The 24,631-nt window shown below is 34.3% G+C and overlaps 1 protein-coding gene across 20 annotated transcripts in view; it reads right to left on the bottom strand.

Annotated features, from left to right (window-relative positions):
* Positions 1-24,631, bottom strand: part of LCORL (ligand dependent nuclear receptor corepressor like) — a 159,101-nt gene that overhangs the window by 48,330 nt on the left and 86,140 nt on the right. For all 20 annotated transcript variants that reach the window (XM_053217526.1, XM_027043396.2, XM_027043454.2 and 17 more), the window contains one exon: positions 8,292-8,543. In XM_053217526.1, the coding sequence (XP_053073501.1) occupies positions 8,292-8,543 (252 nt within the window). The remainder of the gene's footprint in view (positions 1-8,291; positions 8,544-24,631) is intronic.

Raw genomic sequence — 24,631 nt, 5'->3', positions numbered from 1 at the left:
AATTGATGAAAGATATTTGGCCTGTTAATAGAAACCACATGATTAACAATCAGAATAAAGTAAAACTACACCCAAACATATCCCAGACAACCTGCAGAACACCATAAACAAAACAGAGAAAGAGACAAAGACAGAGACACTAGAAGTACAGAGTATGAAGATTACCTATAAAGGAAAGATGATGAGTTGAAGTTTTAGTAACAATGGAAGCCAAGACACGATCAGCACTGCTAAGTGCTGAGAAAAAAATAATTGTCAGTCTAAACTAGTATACCCAGAAAAATTATCTTTGAAGAACATACATTAAATATAAAAAGAATCAGGGTGCCTGGGTGGCTCAGTCGGTTCAGCACCTGACTCTTGGTTTCAGCTCAGGTCATGATCCAAGGGTTGTCAGATCAAGCCCTGCGTCAGGCTCCATGCTGAGCATGGAAGCCTGCTTATTAAGATGCTCTCTCTCTCTCTTTCCCTCTGCCCTTCTCCCCCGCCTGCATGCTCTCTAAAATTAAAAAACAAAAAAAGGAGAAGGAGAAGAAGAAGGAGAAGGAGGAGGAGGAGGAGGAGGAGGAGGAGGAAGAGGAGGAGGAAAGAAGAAGAAAGAGATGAAGTAGTAGTAGAAGAAACTGAAAAAAACCTTGGAGTTCACTATCAATAGAATTAAAAGAATTAAAATTTCTGTTCCCAGAGTAAATCTGAGATATGAGATAAAGGAAGGAATGGTGAGCAAAGGAAATGGTCATCATATATGTAAAGCTAAACAAAAATTGATAATATAAAACAAATAGTTATAATTAGATTAGATTATTTAGATTAGGTTAGATTGTGGTGTGATAAAAAGAGAAGTAAAGTTCTGATAAAATGGCTGTATGTGTTGGGATAGGTGACAAGTTAAGATACTCTAAGTTCTTTACATTAAGTGTTCAGTTAATTACACACTAAAAAATTTCTAGCATAACCACTAACAGAATAGCAAGAGAGTATATAACTTCAAAATCATCAAAGAAAAAAAGTGAAATAAAGGAAAAAATGAAACCTAAAAGAAAATAATGAAGGAGGGGAAAGAGCTAAACAAACAGAAAGTACAAAATAAGATGGCGGAAACAAATAATTAGAAGGGTGAGAAGTGCTACAAAAGAACACAAGCTGCTATAAGAAAATATAATAAGAGACCCCAACTAAATTTTGGTGGGAATTGATAAGAATGTGTACACATGTGTATGTGTGCATGCAATTTAGGAAGTGTGGAGGAGGTTTTCTTAGAGACATGGTGTTTAACAGACTTGAAAAAAGCCAAGTTTTATTTAGAATAAATTGGTGTGGGTAGAGAGTGGCTTCTACAAAAAGGCAATGGTATGTGTGAATGTTCTGAGGCCTGAGTGTATGACATATTGAAGAAAATGAGAAAAAGCCAGAATGAGGACTAAAACAAAAGAGATTTTAGATTTTATCCTAAGGACTATGAGAAGCCATTAAAAGGTTTTAAGCAGTGGACTGGTTTGCCCTGATTTGGAATTTTTAAGTATCTTCTATCCCTAGAGTCAGGGAGTATTAGTTTGAAAAGGGCATGGATAATCTAGATATATTATGTTTTCTTCTTCAGTTTAAATAAAATATGGTATAATCTTAAGCATAGAACATAACATTTTCCTCCATGTCTTTAGCCTTGGAAAACAAAAGCTCAGCATAGAAATCAAGACGAGTCATTTTATGGCCTTCACTGGTAGACACAGAAATATCTTCTGAATTCTGTATTCTCCTAATAGAATAACAAAAGACTTCATTTACTGTAAACATAATACCATAAAACCATAATGGCTCTCTTAATGACAGTTTAACATCTCAGCTGACAGCTTCACCCACCTTAATTTTAACCAAGAAACCAGACTAGTAGTGACAGTAACACCAGCAAAGGATACTTAATAACAACTAAACATATCACTGAAATTCATATAATTTATTCAATGCAGTCTCCTATTGCTCACTTGAAGCCAAGTTGATATTAATCTCATACATAATTTGTTTTTTTTTTTTTAAAGAAAGTCTTATTCAAACTAGGAGCTATGATTTCCAAAGGTTAGTTTACTGGTAGCAGTGTGAAGTAGTAATTAAAAAAAAAAAAAATTTTTTTTTTTTTTTACTTATTTATTGCCAATTAGCTTGAGGGAAAATAATTCTAAAAGTGCCAAGACATTACAAGGCAGTGCAACAACTAATGTTCACTATGACACTTAATGTACCATATGTTGTTTATGAAAGTATTAGGGTATTTCAGGGAATTTTCCATCTAGAATGTTTAAAATAAAAAAAATTCACAGCTAAAAAATCATAAATTGAATGACCAAGTCTCAGTTCTCATTTTTGTTGTCAGTAGCATTTGAAATCAATGATGTTTTTTTTTAAAATGTTTATTTATTTTTAGAGAAAGACAGAGTGTGAGTCAGGGAGGGGCAGAAAGAGGGAGACACAGAAACAGAAGCAGGCTCCAGGCTCTGAGCTGTCAGCACAGAGCCCGACACAGGGCTCGAACTCACAAACTGTGAGATCATGACCTGAGCGGAAGTCAGACGCTTAACTGACTGACCCACCCAGGAGCCCCTACAATGACGATTTTTAATCCAATACGTCATACATCATACATGTAGTAGGAATATAAAAATGAAGAGAGAGGTTCCTGCTTCCAAAAGATATATTATAGTGGAAAGATAAACATGGAAACAATGGCAATGCAACGAGAAATTTACTATAATGAAAGCTCTACCAGAATATCCACTGGACTTCATGGCAGAAATCTATACCAAGGGCCAATGACACGCTGTTTCATCTCTGCCCACATTTGATCTTGTTTTGTATAGGACTGGTAAGGTCTTCCTGTATTTTGGAATTTAGAAGGTTTTTACTTTGGGCCTAGATTAAAGCGGAAATTTAAAAAAATGATATATGCTAATGTCATTTCTACCTGTTTTTAACAGTGTGCCAGGGCAAAAAAGAATCACTGGTACAAGCAATGCATGACTTACTTCCTCCCAGTCTCTGAGGCTCAGAGTATTTATACAAATCTGTAGAAATGAAAGTACACAAAGAAATATCTCTAATATTTGAAACACCTGGCTGGAATGTACAATGGAGAAATAAATGGGAATGTTTCCTTTGGGGTAACTATATTTTAAGTTAGTCTAGAGTTTGTGGAAGAGAGGGCAGGAAAATGATGAATATGGAAACTGACTTATGAAGAACAATCAAAAAGATGAAAAGATTTCCATGGAAAACATAAGTTTAGAGAGACATAATAGTTTCAATAAATATTTACAGCACTAGAAGGACTAAATTGCTGCAGATGGGAGGAAAAACTCTTAAAGATTAGCATGGAAAACAGAAGTCTTAAAGATAAAATAATTTCTATAAATTATTTATAGTACTGTTAAGTAAAACATTGTTGCAGATAGAAAAAATGAAAATGAAGGATGGCTATTTCAGATATATGACCTTAATTGTCAGAGCTGTCAAACAAAGATTTTTTGCAAGTATTTACTGTCAATCAGCGGTTGAATTACCATCTCTTACAGTAGAGAATAAAAGAACCCTATACTGGGGCAGAGGCTGGATAGGATATTCTTTTGAGTATCGTTTTCTTTGCTTAAATGGCTAATTCTATTCTGCCAACTGTTTTTGCCTATTCTTCTACATAGTTATGTTTTTCTCGTTTGCTGCAGTTTTGTTCTGTTAGTTGAATGGTTGCCAGTTACATCAGTTATAAATACTATCTGCATTTGAGGCTTGAATTTTCACTCTGTTCATAGTGCCTTTATAATACTTAAGTTCATTTCAATACAATAAAATTTACAACATTGCTATAGGGATTGTTATTCTTGCATCTTAAGAAATTCTTCCTTCTTATTTTGAGTTTGGTAGGATGTAATTGTTTATATTTTCTGTCAGTTTTTCTTTTCACATTTAATCCTTGAGCCCACTTGAATTACTTTTGTGAGTGGTGTAAAATGGGAATCATCTTTTTTCTTTATGGGGTACTACAATGGGTAACCAGTTCCCCTGGAACCATTAATTCAATACGCCATCTTTCCCAGTGATTTATAATGACACCTCTGTCTTGTACCAGATTCCACCAATGTTTGGAGAGTTTCCGGATTGCTAATTTGTTCTACTCATTTTCATATGGCCAGCAGAACCACGTTTTAACTTTACTGCACCAAGTAAGTGTTCATATGTTTTAGAATGACTCCCTCAGCCACCCTTAGTTTTTCTTAGCTCTTTAAGTATTGCTCATAAATTTTAGGATTGGCAAGTCATTTCTGACAACAAACCCTATGAGAATTTTAACGGGAATGACTGAATCTGTAAACATATTAAGCATGAAATGCCATCTTTTAGAGTCTGTCCATCCATTTAAAATACAATTGCTTATTTTGGGAGTCTTATTTGTGTCCTTCACTAGTTTTATGTTATCCATAAGGTTTTAAATGGTTTATTAGTTTCATTCTTAGATGTTTTGGCGCATTTACTGCTTTTGTTGTTATTGTAAATAAGATTTTTTAAACACAGGATTGTCTAACTAGGTGGTTGCTGATATGCAGTAATATATACTGATCTTGTGAGCAGTACCTTTTTGGAGCTTTTTATCAGTTCTGATAAAAGTATCCTATTCTTTCATAACTTCTACATCCATAACCATATTATTTATAAGCCACCACAATTTTGTTCATTCTTTCCTTATAACACATTATTTATTATTCCTTATTTTCATACTTCCATTTTTTTCTCATCATGTTACAGAAGTCAGGACTTCTTATGGTCAGGGAAAATTGTTGAAAATTGGCAACAGTGTACATTGTTGTCTTGTCCATTACTTTAACTCATTAGGTTACAATATTTTTGGTAGTGCCAGTGCCCATTTACTGTTAATTTTTATAAGTATTTTTTATTATAAATGTATCAGCTTTTGTAGAATTTTTTAATGTATATATTAGGATGATACATTTCTTTTCTTTTTTCTTTTTCTTGGTAATGTGGAAAATCATGGAGGTTTTTCAAATGTGGACTCATCCATGCCTCCCTGTCATTATTTATTATGTTTTTACACTTCACTGTATTCAATTTGCTAGTATTTATTTAGGATGTTTGCACCTATGTTTGTAAGTAAGACTGGTTTGCAAATTTCTTTCTTTTGCTATTCTGTCTGGTTTTGGTATTAAGATTAGATCAATATTTCTTTCTTTTCTATTCTTTAAGATAGTCTACAAAAGACAAAAATTATCTGTTGCTTTAACTATATGAACCTTATAAAACCATTTGTGTTTGATAATTTAAAGATTAATAAGTTACACTAACTGTCTATAAATTGTCTACATTACTTACGGTTAGATTAGGTATTAAACTTATGGATTACATGATCTAATTTGAATAAATCAACTCACAAAATGAACAATGGGCTTAAATGAGTACTGTTAAGACATAAAGTGAGAATAATATGAAAAATGTAAGCACTAGCAAATAAACAAAGGAAGAACACTGCTACTGCTAGTGTGAGCACTTTATTGATTATAGGTAAGAACAGTGAATTCAGGCCAAAAATTTTAATTCTTAAGAAAACCATTTAAAATATGGATTTATAGTTTCTATCATGACTAATAAAATTCTCCCAAAGTCTATAAAGATACTGGCAGTGAAGTCATGATTAGCAAGACATTTAAAAATTGTTTATAACATCTTTACTTCAACCTTAAAAATTTTAATTTGTGGAAAGATTAGTGCAGATATTGATGTGTATACATACACACACAAATCCACACATAAATGCCTCAAAGGATATGTGCTCCATTTTTTTTTTTTTTTTAAGATTTGGTGTGCAAGTATGCAAAGTTAGAGCCTACCCATCTATACCATAGCAGAATGGTTTTATTAAAAAAATCTAATTTCATTACTGTCCACTTGAAGCAATCTAGCAGCTCTCTGTGGTCCTAAGAAAGAAAATCTTATTATTCCCTACATAGCTTTCTCATAATCTGACCCTTATTTCTTTGGCTTAATCTATTAACATTCTCTCCCTTGCTCTCTATGGTACAAGCCACATTAGACTAAATGGTTCCTATCCTGAAGTATGAGCACTGAAATTACATAAGACAAGAAGTTATCCCCCCAAATCATCAAGAAGACTATTTAAGGTATAGACTTATATATACTATCATTACTGATGGTTTTCAACCATCAGATGAAAAGGATTTTCACACACATATTTGTGCACTTTGCTGAGAATAGCACAGTCATTTAAATAATTTACTTGTTTTCTACATATAGTTGGGTCTGCCTTATCACTTAAGTTCACAGAATCACAGAATGTAAAGATTGGAAATTTACTTTTAAAATGTCATTTATTCCAGCCACTCATCTGATGCTTTTGTAAACCTCTAATGATAAGGCAACCACTTTCCACTTGGAGAAATGTCTGATCCTTAGAAATATTCTTTCATAAATGGACCTGAAATCTGTTTCCATCTAATTTCCAGATCCTAAATCTACTCCTGGGTTATTCAAAGAAAGTTCCATCCTACTTTAGTCTAATGGCCATACAAATATTTACAGATCACTATGTTACTGCTAAGGCTTCTCTTCTGTGGTAGTAAGGAATAGGAGGTACAGAGTATGGAGGCCAGGGTTTGGCTATCTTTTATGAGTTGGTTAGCTCATATTTGACTTTCACATTGCTCTAATTAGTTTGTTATTATTACTGCCAAGTAACAAATGAGGAAACTAATGCTCCAATAGGTAAAGTTACCTTTTCAAGTAAGTTGCAGAGCTGAGATTTCAACTACAAGTTTGTTAGACACCAAAGGCTATGTTTCAGTATTGTTACAACACTGAACTGCCTCCCACAAAGAGCTCAAAGAGGGTATGAAACATGGAAGAGCAAAAAGAAAGCAAGCAAAACTCTAAAAATCCTATACTTTCTAACTTCCAAAATTCTATGTATTGATGTATTTTTTTCCTCAGGACTTATGATGTGTCATCGTGGACCTTTCTGTCTTATAAACTAATTATTATCTTAATATTTCTCAGATTTTTCTATATAAACACCCATGACCCAAAATTAGGGAAGCAAAAAGAGAAAATTATTTCCATATTTCATCCCCTTTCAATTTTAATCTGTCTCATATAATGAAAAGACTATCTTTTTAAACATTGACTAGGTACTCTTCTTTAGAACTCCAAAACACACTGCCTTCTGTGATCAAACTTAATGCTGATATTTTCCTGTCTTCAAGGATTGACAACACGATCCCTAACTTGTGTTAACAAAAGACACTTGTTCTCTCTTCTCCAGGCAAAGCTTATTTGGCATCTGCCACAAGCATTTAAAAGGCCCTTCCTTCCTTTCCTCTGTGAATCATCACTCTTCCTTCAATTAAGTATTAGGTAAGTCCAACATACCTTTCATCATTCAGGACTCCTATGAAAAATGTATCTCTATATAGTTAACTGTGTGATTATATTATATTTATCACATATATTAACTTTTCTCTTTCCCAGTTACATTATAACTGATGAAAAATCAATTTATTTTTATTTTTCACTTAAGTATAAAAACTGAACAGCAAGTGCTTAATTAATATTCTCAGCTGTACATTTTAAAAATATGTTTTTATGGGATGCCTGGGTGGCTCAGTTGGTTAAGCATCCGACTCTTGGTTTCAGCTCAGGTCATGATCTCATAGTTGTGAGTTCAAGCCTCGCATTGGGCTCTGCTCTGACAGTGCAGAGCCTGCTTGGGATTCTCTCTTCTCTCTCTCTCTCTCTCTCTCTCTCTCTCTCTCTCTCCTTCTCTTCCTCCCTCCCTCCCTCCCTCCCTCCCCCTCTCTTTCTTAGTGCTCTCTCTCTCTCTCTCTTCCTCCCTCCCTCCCTCTCTTTCTCTCTCTCTCTGACCCTCCCCTGCTCACTTGCTCACTCAAAAAAAAATTTAAAAAAAAATTTTTAATTAAATAAATAAAGAATACAAATGATTCTCTTACCATATACTTTATTATGAAAAGAGACAAAGAGCAACTCAAATTTCCTCTCATATAATAAACAAAGTCAAATGCAATATAAAATTCAGCACTTCTCTCTAGTTCATATCACATAGGCCAATTACACATAATATTACTTCTAAAATATATTTCTTTATGAATATAAGGTTTATATATATTAAATAATACTAAAACAAAGCATTATGTTTTACACACACGCACACAAACACACACACACACACACACACACACACACACACACACACACAGTCTTACCTTGCTGAGTGTTTTGTTCTTGCATTCGATTCACAGTGAGGTCTAAGGGGCCTTCCTGCTCTTCCTGAAGGGAGTTTTCTGCTTGATTCATTTGGATACTTTTACATATTAGACTTGGTCCAATTGAACCATTTCTATTTTCTTGAATTTTACCGCTTTTTGAAATATACTCAATTGCAAACTGACGTATCATCTTTTTCATTAATTCCTGAGCAACTAAGGGAATGTTAGGATCACAGTTCTGAGGAAGATCTAGGGAAGAAATAAATATGATAAGCATTAAAAAAGAGAAATGCAAAATACCAACACTTAAATTTATTTTTATTAAAAATTAATGGTTTCAGAAGTCTTTTAGTTCAGTCCACAACGGCTAATGGTTTCTAGGACTTAGCAACAGAAACCTTGTAGATTTAATTAGTATTACATCAACCCAAAACTTGGCATATTTAATCATTTCTTAAAAACAAACACTTTTGGTTCCAAACTAAAATACAGACAAAGGATTAGAGAAGCAAAACAGCTTATTTTCAGTTTTAATTCAAAGGTATTCTACTAGATATTAAAACACAATGTGAACATAAATTGTAACTAGGCAATTTCTAATTTAATATACAAAGTGCATGTATTAACTATTAAACAAAACATCTAAATTCTTATAACTATTACCATTAAAATTTTCAATTCTATCAAATGTGTATTCTATATAGAATCCTATATAGAATAACCTGAAGGTCATCAAAAATTTTTCTTTCCTCAACTTACACTGAGAAATTCCAATCATAAAGAAAAGGTAAAGAACTCTACAGTGACACAGGCAGATTCTACCAAGATTCAAGAATTGTTAGTATTCGACCATACTTAGTTTTTAAACTTTTTTGTTTGTTTGCAGAACCACTGAAAGCAAATTGTAGAATTATGACGTTTCACTCCTAAATATTTCAGCATGTATCTATTAAGACTCTCCTATAAAAATGGCAATACCATTATTGAGGGTCTTAATCAATTCTTGACCTCAAAACATGTTGATCTGCTATAACTATAATGAAGGTCAGCAATGATATACAATTCTGGTTGAACTTGTACAAGAGGTAAAACAACTGAATGATTTATATAAGAGGTGTGGAATAAGGACAGATTACTTGTAAACACAGTATAGTGATAAGGAGTTTTGGTATTGGGGAGACTAGGTAGTGGTGGTTTTTCTACACGTGTGCTTCTGGCCTCCAATCCTTTTATTTATTCTGCTCCTTCAGAGGTAGACTTATTGGTAAATTGGAAAGGATTAACTATGCTGATGTGATTAGGCTGCATACTTCTTCCTCTTAGAATTGAACCTTGAGATACTAAGCCTTTGCTCCTTAAATACCTTAACTCTTACCCAGGCAGATTAGTGTTATTTGAATAGGCATGCCTTGATCCAGGGCTGTCTGAGACTGAAGGATTAAGTCTCTTTAGTTTTGGGGTTCAGTATTAGCTGAAGCACATGTCTAAGAGATTTGAAGACAAGTTCCCCAAAACATCTACTGTTATAGATCCATGGCTCTAAAATACAAGGGTGGGGGGGCGGCAGTTTGCCTGGGTGGCTCAGCTGGTTGAGTGTCTGACTCTTGATTTCGGTTCAGATCATGATCCCAGGGTCGTGGGATTGAACCCTGCATCAGGCCCCATGCTGAGTGTGGAGCCTGCTTAGGATTCTCTCTCTCTCTCTCTCTCTCTCTCTCTCTCTCTCTCTCTCTCATTCTCTCTCTCTCTCTCTCTCTCTCTCTCCACCCCCCAACAAGCTCTCTCGCCAGCTTGTGTATGTTCTCTCTCTCTAAAATAAAAAATATAGATAAAAAAATTTTTTAAGTGTGAAATGGTTTAAAAACATGTACTATTTGGAGGTGAGGAGAAGCAACAAACTGTCTCTACCATGACCACTACCAAATCTGATAGCAAAATGCGATCTAGGCTGAAATGAATCTATTTATAGTCCCGCAGAAGTATCCATATATTTGATCACAGGGTACTGTTTTGGACCTGCTGGAAATGTTACATAATAAACATCCTGGTTATATTACCTCTTTCAAAACAAAAAAATTAAATTCTCAAAAAAACATCTGAGAGAAGGAACTGTGGATCTATAAAAAAAAATAACATTTTAGCCTTCACATTTATTCATTTAGAACCCAATAGGGAAGAGAGGCACTACTGTTTTTAGGTACTGGGGGGAAAAAAGGCATAGCTATAGGTTGCAATCTTAGCCATGTTTATGAGCTCAGGGTAATCACATACTCCTCTACGTTTTAGTTTCTCTGTTCATAAAAATAGAAATGATAACAGAATCTTAGAAATCATAATAGAGCTTGCTCACAGGATATTTTAAAGTTACACAGGATTGGAGATAAAATACTGATTTCCTGTACTTGGCACATTTTAACAGTCTAGTAAACATTAGCTATTAAGATGCAGACTGAGCAGTTGTATTTTATTTAAGTCACAAAATGCCAAATAAGTAAAAATATTAACTAGGTTAGCATAAAATTATTAACTAATAGAAAAATAGAAAGGACCTAATTTCTAAGTACATGTAAATACTTTTTGGTCCAGAATAGGCGATATTAGCACATGTACCTTAAATGACGTGATTCACTAAAACAAGAAATTTTCATGTTGTATACATAGGGATTCCCAGTATGTATCATTTCTTGATTATTACCTACAGGAATTGTTGAAGGCTTCTGTGAACATTCTTTTCCATCTTTTTTCAAGCCCAATTTTGCTTTGTAATATGTGAGAAAAGGAGATACTGGATTTACTTCTAGGTATTTTGTTTAACTATCCTACAATTTATTGAATAATGTCAACTTATAAATTCAAAATAATTAAATTTACCAAAAAAAGAACAGAAACATATCTGGATTCATGTCATCTCCCTAGGGCTACAACTTTAGGGTTGAGTTTATAGCTAAGTTTAAAGCAGAATACATAATGCTGCCTATTCTTTTCATGTACTCAGTTTTGGCCCTTTGTATTGGGAAATACGTGTATGTTTAATTAATGAAAAAAGAGAAAGACAAAGAGACCAAGAAAATGCTGCTGATTAGTCACTGAGCCTTCTAGATTATGTGCACAAGCAAATGAGTTAACTAGAGATACAGACCAGGAATCATAATGTTTTTAAAGGTCAGGCAAGTAATATTTGGCTAGAAGAGAGAATGCTGCCACATGGAAATAGTGTCTATTGCCCCAAGAAGACAAAAACAACTTTTTTCCCGTCTCATTTTTCAAATTTAACTAATTCAAAGTTTAACAAGCTCTTTGTAATAGCCAGTTTCAAGATGCTTCCTCAATGATTCCAACTCCTGGTTTCATTCTGTTGTGTACTCTCTTCCATGTTACACCAGCTGTGGTATGGGTGATCAAGAGCATACTAAAGAAGCATGTCACTTCCAAGATTAAGTTATAAAAGAATAAAGTATCAAGTAACTCTTGAATGTTAGTGTTTCTTGTTCCCCCATACCCTCACTCCCCATCCCCTATTCTGTCCTTCAATCTCTCTTATTACTCACTCCAGAGGAGACCATACTGTTAGAAGCTCTATAGAGAGACTCACATGGAGAGGAACTGGTCTCCTGCAAACAACCAATGAATGAACTTGGAAGAAGATACTCTAGATCAATCAAATCCCAGATGACTGTAACCCTAGCTGACCCTTTGATTGCAGCCAAGTGAGAAACCACACTGGAAACATCCAGCTATGCTGCCCTGAGGGTCCCAGCTCAGAGAAAATGTGAGATAATAAATGTTTGCTATTTTAAACTGCCAAATTTTGGGGATAAATGGCAAAAATAAATAAAACAAATTTTGGTACATGTTAGTTGAGATATTGCTGTAAGGAAAATGCATGTTTGGTTTTAGAACCAGGCAGTGGGCTTTGGGGAGAACTAACATTGTAAATTGAACAGTACGGAAGAAGTTGCTAATAGGAGCTTCATGGTCTTTGATAAGGTGTGTACAGTGAGGATTTGTAGGACAATGATGTAAATGTTATTGGAAAGTAGAGGAAAGAATATACTTATTTTGTAGTGGCAGAAAGTTCTATAACACTATTGTTTACAGTAACCTGGAGAGTAGAATATGTAAGCAATAAATTAGGTGATCTATCTAGGCAAATTCCTAAGGAAAGTGTTGAGATGCCCTCTGGTCTCTTGCTAATTATATAAAATGTAAGAGGAGAGCTATACTAAAGGGAGTATTGTTAAACAAAAAGAAACCAGGTCTTGGTTATTTTGAAATTTTTCAGTGTGTGTATGTGTGTGTGTGTATTGTGTGTGTGTGTGTACACACACATACATACATACATACATACATACATACATACATACAGCAAATGAGGCTAAAATGAAAAAAGGTTGAGCAAAGACCAAATCGGGGGAATAGCCAGGAACACGGCTTCAAAAGGGTGGTTTTTCTCCCGATTTGACTCTCTTAATGTTGTGGGACTCATGTGAATTTTTAATTTTAATTTTTTTGTGAGTGGGGTGCGTCATTTCTTTAAACAAAAGAACTCTGGAATTAACCAAATCTTTGCAGGAAGTGTCTATTCAAGAATATTAGCTAGATCTTGGTAAGAATAGTAAGAATGTTTTCAGTTGCTCTATTCCTACTCTCCCTTCCTACTTCTGAGGTAGCCTGTTCCCAGGCAAAGACAAACAATGTTATGGTTCTAGATATTTAAAGCGATCCCTGTCCAACCATCAGCTGACCACTAAGCTAACCAAGCAGAAATGTTACAGCCACACAATACAAAGAATACTGACTTTAATGACTTCACACAATAGATCAGAAAAGTTATTAAACAAACAAACATCAACATATAGCAACTACGAACTCTGAGGAGGAGAATAATCTGATTTCTACCAGTGCCAAACTGTAGTATTTAAAATATCTAGTTTTTTAAACAAAACATTATGAGAAATGCAAAAAAACAAATAAAAAACAAAACAAACAAAACAAGGAAATATGGCCCATACACACAGGAAGAAAACAGCCAACAGAAAATGTCTCTGAGGAAGCCCAGATGTTGAAATTATTGGACAAAAACTTAAAATCAGACATTTTCAATATATTAAAAAAACTAAAGGAAACCATGTATAAAGGAATAAAGGAAAGTATCAGGAGGATATCTCAGCAAATAAAAACAAAGTTTTTAAAAAGAACCAACTAGAAATTATTGAAAAGTACACTAATTAAAATGCAAAATTTGGGGTGCCTGGGTGGCTCAGTCAGTTAAACATCTGACTTCGGCTCAGTTCATGATCTCACAGTTTGTGAGTTTGAGTCTCGCATCAGGCTTGCTGCTGTCAGCACAGAGCCCGCTTTGGATCCTCTGTTTCCCTCTCTCTCTCTGTCCCTCCCCCACTTGTACTCTTTCTCTCTCAAAAATAAATAAAACATTGAAAAAATAAAATAAAATAAAATGCAAAATTCACTAGGTTGGATACAACAACAGATCTGAACTGTCAGAAAAAAGAATCAATGAATTTGAAGATAGGCTCATTGATATTACCCATTCTGAGGAGAGAGAGAAAGCCCATTGATATTAGCCATTCTGAGAGAGAGAAAAGAAGGTAGGAAGAGTGGGAAGGAAGCAAAGAAGGAAAAAAGGAACGACGGACAGACGGGTGGTAGGTAGGTGAGGGGAGGGGGAGGGTAAAGGAGGGAAGGAGGAAGGAAAAAAAGAAAGAAAAATAAGTAAGAGTCTCAGAGACCTATGGAATACTATCAAATATACCAACATTACAAATGGTAGTCCTAGAAGGAGAGGAGAGAAAGAGGCACAAAGAATAGTGGAAGAAATGATGGCTAACAATGTCTCAGATTTGATGAAAAACCGTATCTACATATCCAAGAAGCTCAATAAACACCAAGTAGGGTAAACTCAAAGAAAGCTACATTTAAAAGCAACTTAATCAAGTGGTCAGAAACCAAAGAGCAAGTCCTGAAAGTACCAAGGAAAAAAAACCTCAATTCATCACATACAAGATCCTCAATGAGATTAAGTGCCAATATCACACCAGAAATGATGAAGGCCAGAAGGCAGTGAGATGACCTACTCAAGGAACTGAAAGAAAAGACTGTCAACTAAGAATTCCATATTCTGCAAAAGTATCCTTTAGAGACACAGGAGAAGTTTAGACACTCTCAGATAAACAAAAACAGAAAACTTGCTGCAAGCAGACCTGACCTAATAAAAGGACACTGGACAGTAACTCAAATCCCCACAAAGAAATAATAAGCATCACTGCAGTAACTATATAGGTAAAAATACAGCATAAATATATTTTTTGCTTCTAACTGTTTTTCCTATCTAATTTAGAATGTAACTGCTAAAGCAATAATTGCAAATATCTCTCAGTGGACAATGTATGAAGATGTAACATGGAGAACAAAAGCAGCACAGAGAAGGGGAAATGAAATAGAGACATATAGGATATTTTTTATATACTACTGAAATTAAATTGGTATTAATCTGAACTAGACTATTGTCTATTAGGATGCTAACTGTAATCCTCAGACAACCATTAAGAAAATACCTGAAAAAATATAGTAAAATACACAACAAAGGAATTAAATATCTATTGAACACAAAAGAAAGTAATAATGGAAACAGAGAAAACATAAAGAAATAAGACAGATTGAAAACAAATAGCAAATGCTAGATGTAAATCCTACCTCATCAGTAATTACTTTAAAGGTAAATGGAAAAGCAGAGATTGGCAAAATGTTTTAAAAAGAATAACCCAACTATATGTGGTCAAAACAGACTTTTTTTTTTTTTTTAAGAGAGCAAGTGAGCAGGGGAGAGGGGCAGGGGGAGAGAGAGAGAAATAGAGAACCTTAAGCAGCCTTCATGCTCAGTGTGGAGCCCAATGTGGGGCTCGATTCCACGACCCTGGGATCATGACCCCAGCCAAAATCAAGAGTTGGACACTCAACTAACTGAGCCACCCAGGTGCTCCAAAAGACAGACTTTAAATTCAAAGATGGAAAAATTCTGAAAGAAACAGGACGGGGGGAAAAAAAATCCCATTATGCAAACAGTAACCAAAAGAAAACTGGTGTGGTTCTACTGATACCAGGCAAAATCTATTCTATGACAAATATCGTCCATAAAAATGGAGGTCACTTTATAATGATAAAGGTTCAATCTATAGAGAAGTTATAATAATTATAAACATATATGTACCTAACAATAGAGTCCAAAAATACATGAAGACATAACAATTAAAGGGAGACCTAAAATATTCCATACTAACAGTTGGAAACTTCAATAAAACACTTTTAATAATGGATAGAAAAACCAGAAAATAGATCAACTAATAGAAGACTTCAACAACACTATAAATCAACTAGATCTAACAAACATATATGGAGCACTCCATTCCCAAAACAGCAGAATATACATTTGTGTCAAGTGCAGGTAGAAATTCTCCAAGATAGACCATATGTCAGGACACAAAACAAAAAGATTAAAAACTTAAAATGTCTGTTCTCCAACATCAAAGAAATGAAAAAGAAACAAGTAACAAAAGGAAATTTGGGAAATTCACAAATATGAAAATTTAAAAAAACATATTCCTAAACACCAAATGAGTAAAACATTGGGTCACAAAAGATATTAGAATATACTGAAATTTGAATGAAAAGGAAAATACAACATACCAAACAGTATGAGATGCAGCTAAAGCAGTGCTTGGAGGGCAATTTATAGCTGTAAAAAAACATATTTTTAAAGAAATTCATACCAAAAACCCATTAGCCTAACCTGCCTTGAGAGTAAATGAATTGAAAACTAAACTCAAAGCAAACAAAAAGAAGGAAATAAATAAAAGGTCAGAGCAGAAAAAAAAAGAACAGAAAAACAACAGAGAAGATCACTGAAACCAAAGGTTGGTTCTTTGAAAAGATCAACAAATTTATAAACCTGTCGCTAGACTGACCAAGAAAAAAAAAAAAGAGAAGATTTAAGTTGTTAAAGTCAGGAATAAAGGAAGAGACATCACCATTAACCTTAAAGAAATGTAAAAGAGAATCAGAAAATACCATTAAAAATCATACATCAACAAAGTAGATATCCTAAACTAATATAACACTATGTTAGCTACACAGTAATAAAAGTAAAATTTAAAAAAAGAAAAAAAAACCTAGATATCCTAGACAAAATGGCTTATTCCCTATAAAGGCACACACTGCCAAACTGACTCAAAGATGTAATAGAAAATCTAAATAGATCTGCAATAAATAAAAAAAACATTGAATAATTTAAAAACTTGCCACAAAGAATAGCCCAGGGACAGACAGATTTACTGGTGAATTCTATTAGACATTAAAAAAAAAATTAACACAAATGCTTCACAAATTTTAAAAAAGGGAAGAGGAAGGAACACTTCCCAACTCATTCTGTGACAGCAACATTAGCCTAATATCAAACTAGACAAGGATATCAGAAGAAAACTACCAGGCAAAATAAAAACTATCCATTATGAAGAGACACAAAAATCCTAAATGAAATACTAGCAAACAGAATCCAGCAATACATAAAAAAGAACTATATACCAAGAATTTATCCCAAGAATGCAGGGTCAATTCAACATATAAAAACCAATTAGTCACTGTAATATAACATTAATAAAGGACAAAAGCCAAATAATCTCCATAGATGTAGAAAAGCACTTGACAAAATCCAGTAACCATTCATACACAAAACACTAAACAAGCTAGGAACAGAAAAAAACTACCTCAATTTAAGAAAAGGCACCTATGAAAAATCACAGGTAACATCATATTTAATGGTGAAAGATCAAAAGCTTTCCCTCTAAGATCAGGAACAAGACACAAGACAAGGATATATATTTTCACCACTTTTATTCATATACTACTCACTATTCACTTTCATTCATATACTAGAGGTTCCAACCAAGGCAATTAGGTAAGAAAAATAAATAAAAGACATTTAGATTGGAAAGGTAGAAGTAAAACTGTACATAACAATCTTTTTTAAAAATGTTATTTTAATTCCACTATAGTTAACATACAGTGTTATATTAGTTTCAGGTATGCAACAAAGTGATTCATAATAAAATCTTATATAGATAAATTTCTAAGGAATCCACACACAATTTTAGAGATAATAATTAAGTTCAGCAAGACAACAAGAAATCATATAAATAAACAAAAATTAATTTTACTCCTATACAATGGCATTAAACATTTCCAAAATGAAATAAGTAAGAAAGTGATTCCATTTACAACAGAACAAAGAATAAAATACTCAGAGGAGTAAGTTAACAAAGAAGTGGAAGTTTTGTATGCTAAAAATGATGAAACCTCACTTTTATTTTTTTCTTTTTTAAAGTCTTTTTTTATTTTTTTAATATATGAAATTTATTGTCAAAAAAAAAAAAAGAACTGAGAACAAACTGAGGGTTGATGGGGGGTGGGAGGGAGGGGTGGGTGGGTGGGTGATGGGCATTGAGGAAGGCACCTGCTGGCATGAGCACTGGATGTTGTATGGAAACTAATTTGACAATAAATTTCATATTAAAAAAAATTAAACACTAAAAAAAGAAATAAATAAATAAACATTAAAAAATAAAATAAATAAAAACCAAAAAAAAAATGATGAAACTCAAAGACAGCCTAAGTAAATAGAAATACATCCTATGTTCATGACTGGAAGATGTAATATTGTTAATATGGTAACACCCACAAAGAGATTCAATACAATCTCTACCAAAATCCCAGATGGCATTTTTGCAGAAATTGGCAGGTTGATCTAAAATGCACAAGGAAATGCAAGGAATCCAGAATAGCCAAAACATCTTGAAAAAAAAGAACTAAATTCAAAGATTAGCACTTCATGATTTTGAAAATTACTATAAAGTGAAATAATCAAGACAAGGTATTACTAGTATAAGGTTAGACATATAGATGAATGGAGTAGAACTACGCCCCAAAATAAACCCTTACATCTACAGTCAATTTATTTTTGATAAGAGTATCAAGACAATTCAATGGGGGAAAGAAGTCTTTTAAACAAATGGTACTGGGACAACTGGATATTTACATACAAAATGAAGTTTGATCTCTACCTCATACCCTTTATAATAATTAACTGAAAATGGATCAAAGACCTAAACAGGGGAGCTAGAACCTTAAAAATCTTAGAAGAAAATATGTGTAAAACTTCAAAACCTTGGATTAAGGCACCAATTCCTTACTCATGACACCAAAAGCATAAGCAACAAAAGAAAAAAATAGATACACTAGACTTCATCAATATTAAAAACTTTTGTGCTTCAAAGGACACTACCTTTGTGAAGTGAAAGGACAGTCCACTCAATGGGCGTAAATATTTATAAATCATGTCTGATAAGAATCCAGTGTCCACAGCATATAAAGAACTCCTCCAAATCAGCAATAAAAAAAAAATGCCCAAATAAAAAATGGCAAATGATTTGAGTTCTCCAAAGAAGATATTACTAATGGCCAATAAGTACATGAAAAAGATGCTTAACATCATTTCTCATGAGAGAAAAAAATGCAAGTCAAAACCACAATGAGATATCATTTCACACCCAAAGGATAAAGTGCTCATGAGGATATTAAGAAATCTGAACCCTCAAACACTGCTGGTGAGACTGCAAAATGGTGTAGCCATTTCAGAAAACACACTGGCAGTTCTTCAAAAATGTAACAAATAATTACCATTATGATCCAGCAAATTCCACTTCAAGGTATATACCCAAGGAAACTGAAAACATATGTCTAACCAAAAACAAGTGCATGAATGTTCATGGTAGCATTATTTGTAATAGCCAAGAAGTGGAAACAACCCAAATGAACATCAACTGGTGAATGCACGTATATAAGGATGAACCTTGAAAACATTATGCTAAATGAAGGCTGCACATGGTATGATTCTATTCATATGAAATGTCTAAAACAGACCAATCTATTGAGACAGAGAGTAAGTTTAGTGGTTGCCAGAGCCTGAGGGAGGGTAGGAAAAGAATGAGAGAGTGTTAATCTGTTAAGGGGTTTAGGATGATGAAATGTTCAGGAATCAGATAGCAGTGATGGTTGCAAAACTCAGTGAATGAGTACACTAAAACCCACTAAATTGTATACTTTTAAAATAGTTAATTTTATAATATGTGGATTATATCTCAGTTAAAAAAAAACAGAAAGGAATAACTCAGAAAGTGGAACATGACAGATCCAAGTCATAAAGAATCATTCTTAGGCCTTAAGATCAAAACAAGTTCCAACTTTTGCCCAGCTGGATTTCAGAATTGCTATGAATAGTGACCTCCATGTGTGCCCCATTTCCCCAATTCTGAAGAGTGTTTACAACAGTTATCCTATGCCTGTCCCACCACTGTCTGTTGGGTGTGTGTGGGCAGGTAACTTGCCTTTTTACTTAAAAAAAACACACACACACACAAAAAACCCCACTTTTTAAAAAAATTGTTTATTCATTTTTTGGAGACAGAGAGAGCACGAGTGGGTGGAGGGGCAGAGAGAGAGACACACAAAGAATCTGAAGTAGGTTCCAGGCTCTGAGCTGTCAGCACAAAGCCCAACTCGGGGATCAAAACCATGAACCTCAAGATGACCTGAGCCGAAGTCGGTCGCTTAACCAACTGAGCCACCCAGGTGCCCCTTAAAGGTCTATAGAACAAGAGGAACTACATTTGAAGCACTATACTTAAAGAGCTATACCCAAAGAACCCTGTTTGCACCTGGAACTAAATCAGATCACGAGATAATATGGTAGTAACGGTAAGATTTTTGGAGGTCTTGGGCAAAGATGAGTATATTTTGCAAATAGAGAGAGACGTGAATCACTGGGGACCTAAAGATTTTAACTTCCTTGTATTCACACCTTTGTTTAGTATTCTCTCACACTGATAGGTAGCATTATTTACCTAAGAGGAATAGCTGCTCTTGAAAGCAATCTAAGAATATTGATTGTGTTGTCTCAATTATGAGATCATGAATGTGGAAAATATGTCACTAATCCAAAAAAATTTTTTAAAGGCCAGGATGGTGGCATTTTTGTATGCTCTCCCCATCTCCATTTCCCTTCTCTTCATTTTGATAGCTATATTAACAACAGTTAACACTGATTTAGCACTTACAGAACTCTGACATATATTGATATCATTTAATGACAAGTATCATATCAGTGCAAATAATGATATAGTTAAAAGGGAAGCAAAGTCCTATGGAATCATTTATGGTACACAGTTTTTGCCCTTGCCTTTTATTTTTTCCCTCTAAACATTTCAATCTACAGAAAAGTTACAATGTACTTCCACAAAATTTTACCTCTATAAATTCAACAACTGTTGACATTTTTTTATCATTTGATTTACATATGCACAGGTTATTTCATACTTAATATGAAATACTTGAGTAATAAAGAACACTACGATACATAACTATAATGCCTTATCCCTTTCAAGAAATTTAACAAAGTGTAATGCCCTCAGCTTTCCAAATTACATCCTTTATAGCCTTTTTCTTCCTGATTTCAGTATGCAATCAAGAACCTCATGTTCTAGGGGAGGCTGGGTGGCTTGGTCAGTTGAACATCCGACTCCTGCTTGGAATTCTCTCTCTCCCTCTCTTTCTACCCCTTCTCTACTCACACATGCACTCGCTGGCTCTCAATAAATAAATAAATAAGACTAAAAAAAAAAAAAAAAAAAGAACTACATGTTCTATTTGACTATCATGTGTCCCCAGTCTTTTCTCCTGCCTTGTTGTTGTTGTTGTTACTTTCATGCCATTTAGTTTATAACACGTTCCACAATCTGGGTTACATTCCTCACAATTTAGATTCAGATTAATCTTTTTTTTTTTTTTTTTTCCACAGGAATAATATCATAGGTGATATTCCTGCTTGGTGTATTTTATCATTTGGTCCCCATATCAGTGATGTCATTGATGTCTTGCTTGGTGATATCCAACAAATCTCTCCATTGTGAAGTTACCTTTTCTTCTTTGTAATTAGCAATCTGTGGAGTAATACTTTAATGTGACTATTCTGTTTCCCAACATTCTATATTCAATTGTTTTAGCATCAATTGATGATTCCTGCCAGAATCAATTGTTACACTAAGTGATTGCAAAATGATAATTTTGTAATTCCATTATTCATTCTCTTTTATGTAGCATCATTTTTAAAAAGTGTCTTCTCTTCTGTGACCCTTATCTTTTGTTTTGTTTGTTTTTACCACTATGGACTCATGGATTGTTTCCTGTTCTCCAATGTTATCATCCATGCCATCACTATTCATTTTAATGTACAACCTGTTCCAAATTTAGCCAAAGGAAACCCCTTCAAGTTGGTCCTGTATCCTTTTGATGTATCACTTATTTGTGGGGACTTGGTGTTTGGCATAAAAGAAGATACTCCATGTCCACTTTCTACTTTTCCTGTCTCTGACTTAGAATCAACCAATATTACAAATATACTAATTTTTCCTTTTTGTGGTAGAGAGTGCTATTTAGACATCAAGGTCTGGATGTTAAGTGTGGTCACTGCTACTTGTGGTGTCACTGCTTCTAGAATCTTACAGTAGGCAAAGCTAGTAAGTACTATACATATATGGATTATATATTTGAATCATGAATTCTCAGATACCTCTAATAACACAGGACTGTTCTTTTTCTTCCCTCATTTAGTATTTCTATTCCTTTCTCTGACAGTAAAAACTCTCAGAATTACTATACCAATACCACCACTGAAAAATGTTTATCCTTAAAATATGTCCCACTGAGATTACAGTCAGACTACTAGGTTAATTATTTGAATTAATGTTTTTCCTCTGTTCTGTATTATCAATATGGTATACAGTTAGGTGTATTTGCTTTTTTTGTAGTAGTTGGTACTCAATCACAGGGTTCCCTCCCCCATCCTTGTTGATTTTATTTTTTTAATGTAAAAAATTAACATGTTTAAAAACAAAACTATACAAGATAGGCTTTACTTATTTTCCACCACTCCCAAAGTAACCAATTTCACTAGTTTCTAGTTTATCCTTTTGTTTTTGCATAAAAATAAACAGATTAATGTATTCTTCCCTCTTACTTCTTAAAAGTGAATATATTACATACAATATGTGGTATATTTTTTCTTTTAAAAATATATACCCAGGGAATTAATTTTTTTTTTTTTTTTTTTTTTTGAGAGAGAGAGAGGGAAAGCACATGCACAAGTGTAAGCAGGGGAGCATCAGAGGGAGAGGGAGAGAGAATCTCAGGCAGGCTCCGTGCCCAGCACAGAGCCCACCTTGCATGACCCTGAGATCATGACCTGAGGCAAAACCAAGAGTTGGCTCCTCAACAGACTGAGCCACCCAGGTGCCCCTGGGAATTAATCATTCTTATCAGTTCAGGGACATTCTTCATTCTCTAGCTCTATGTCTATCTAGCCACTATATGTTTCTACCACAGAATAGTCAACATGTGGATGGCATGTAACTGATTTCTAATACGTCACTATTATAAAACACTGAAATGAAGAATTTTGTGCATATTGTCAAACAAGTATGTTCAGGTAAATTCTAAAAAGTGGGATTACTGGATCAAAGGGTAAATTCATATGTAGGTTTTTTTTTGTTTATTTTTTTTTGAGACAGAGAGAGAGAGAGAGAGCGCGCGTGCAAATGTGTGTGTGAGCAAGGGAGGGGCAGAGGGAGAGAGTGAGAATCTTAAACAGGCTCCACGTCCAGCACTGAGTCCCATGCATGGCTTGGTCTCACGACTGTGAGGTCATGACCAGAGTCAAAATCAAGAGTCAGATGCTTAAGTGACTGACCCACTCAGGCGCTCACATATGTAGTTTTAATAGATATTGCCTAATACTGTTTGTAGGAAGTGTATCATTTTGTGCTTCCCATGTCAATGGATAAAAGTGATTGTTTCATAGGTTCCCTAACAGAGTGCTATAAGACTTTTGAATTTTGGCCAATCTAATAGAAGAGAAATGGTAACTCACTATTGTTTTAATTTGCAGTTCTATTATAAATTCAAGGGCCATTTGAATGTCTTATTTTTCTGTGTGTAATACTCTGCTCATGCCTTCTGTCAAGTTTCTATTGGGTGTTTGGTCTTTCTTTCCCCCCTCTTAATTTAAAAAACTTACTTATGTAATAGGGAGATTAACTCTTTGTGACACATTTTGCAAATATTTTGTTTTTTTAAATTATTTTTTACTTCATTAAAAAAATTTTTTTAATGTTTATTTGTGTGACAGAGAGTGTGTGAGAAAGAGAAAGAGAGAGAATGCACGAGCAGTGGAGGGGCAGAGAGAGAGGGAAACACAGACTCCAAAGCAACTTCCAGTCTCTGAGCTATCAGCACAGATCCCAATGCAGGGCTTGAACTCATAAACTGTGAGATCATGACCTGAGCTGAAGTTGGACGCTTAACTGACTGAGCCACCCAGGCACCCCTGTCTTTGTCTTTCAACTTTGACTATGGAACTTTCTTCCTGGGTAAATTATTTTTTTCTTTCTTAATATAAATGACTCTTAAATGTAGTCAATAGTTTATTTTATTACATCCGGACTTTAAGTAATATATAGAAAGCCTTTGCCCTTCATCCAGGTTATAATAGAATTAATGGATCCTTTCTTACAGTATAAAATGGTTATTTTATATTTCAATCTCTTATATCTTGTTTTTAGAAAAAGGGAGTGGGGGAGGGGAGTAGAAGGGAGAGGGGGAGAGAAGGGGGGGAGAGAGAGGGAGAGGGAGAGGGAGAGGGAGGGAGAGAGGGAGAGAGAGAGAGAGAGAGAGAGGATATTAAGCAAGCTTGCACACTCAGCACAGAGCCCAATGTGAGGCCTGATCCCATGACCCTGGGATTATGACCTGAGCCAAAATCAAGAATTGGATGCTCAACCAACTGAGCCACCCAGGCATGCCAAGGACACTTTGTTTTAACAACTGCTGCTCAACGGTGTACTGGAGGTTCCAGTTAGAGAAATTAGGCAAAAAAAAAAAAAAAAAAAGAAAGAAAGAAAATAGAAAAATAAAGGACATACAAGCTGGGAAGGAAGAGCTGAAACAATGTCTCTTCACAGATGACATGATCCTATACAGAGTAAATCCCAAAGAATTCACACACAAAAAACTACAAGAGTTAAAAAGTGAATGCAGCAAAGTTGAATACCAAATCAAATAAACACACAAGAAACCCAATTGAGTTTCTACACAAAAATCAATGAACCATCCAAAATGGAAATTTAGAAAACAGTACCATTTACAAAGGATCCAAA

The sequence above is a fragment of the Acinonyx jubatus genome, chromosome B1 (assembly GCF_027475565.1).
Source record: "Acinonyx jubatus isolate Ajub_Pintada_27869175 chromosome B1, VMU_Ajub_asm_v1.0, whole genome shotgun sequence".
NCBI classification, from domain to species: domain Eukaryota; kingdom Metazoa; phylum Chordata; class Mammalia; order Carnivora; family Felidae; genus Acinonyx; species Acinonyx jubatus.
The sequence above is the reverse complement of the archived record's forward strand: the minus strand, read 5'-3'. Positions and strand labels throughout refer to the sequence as shown.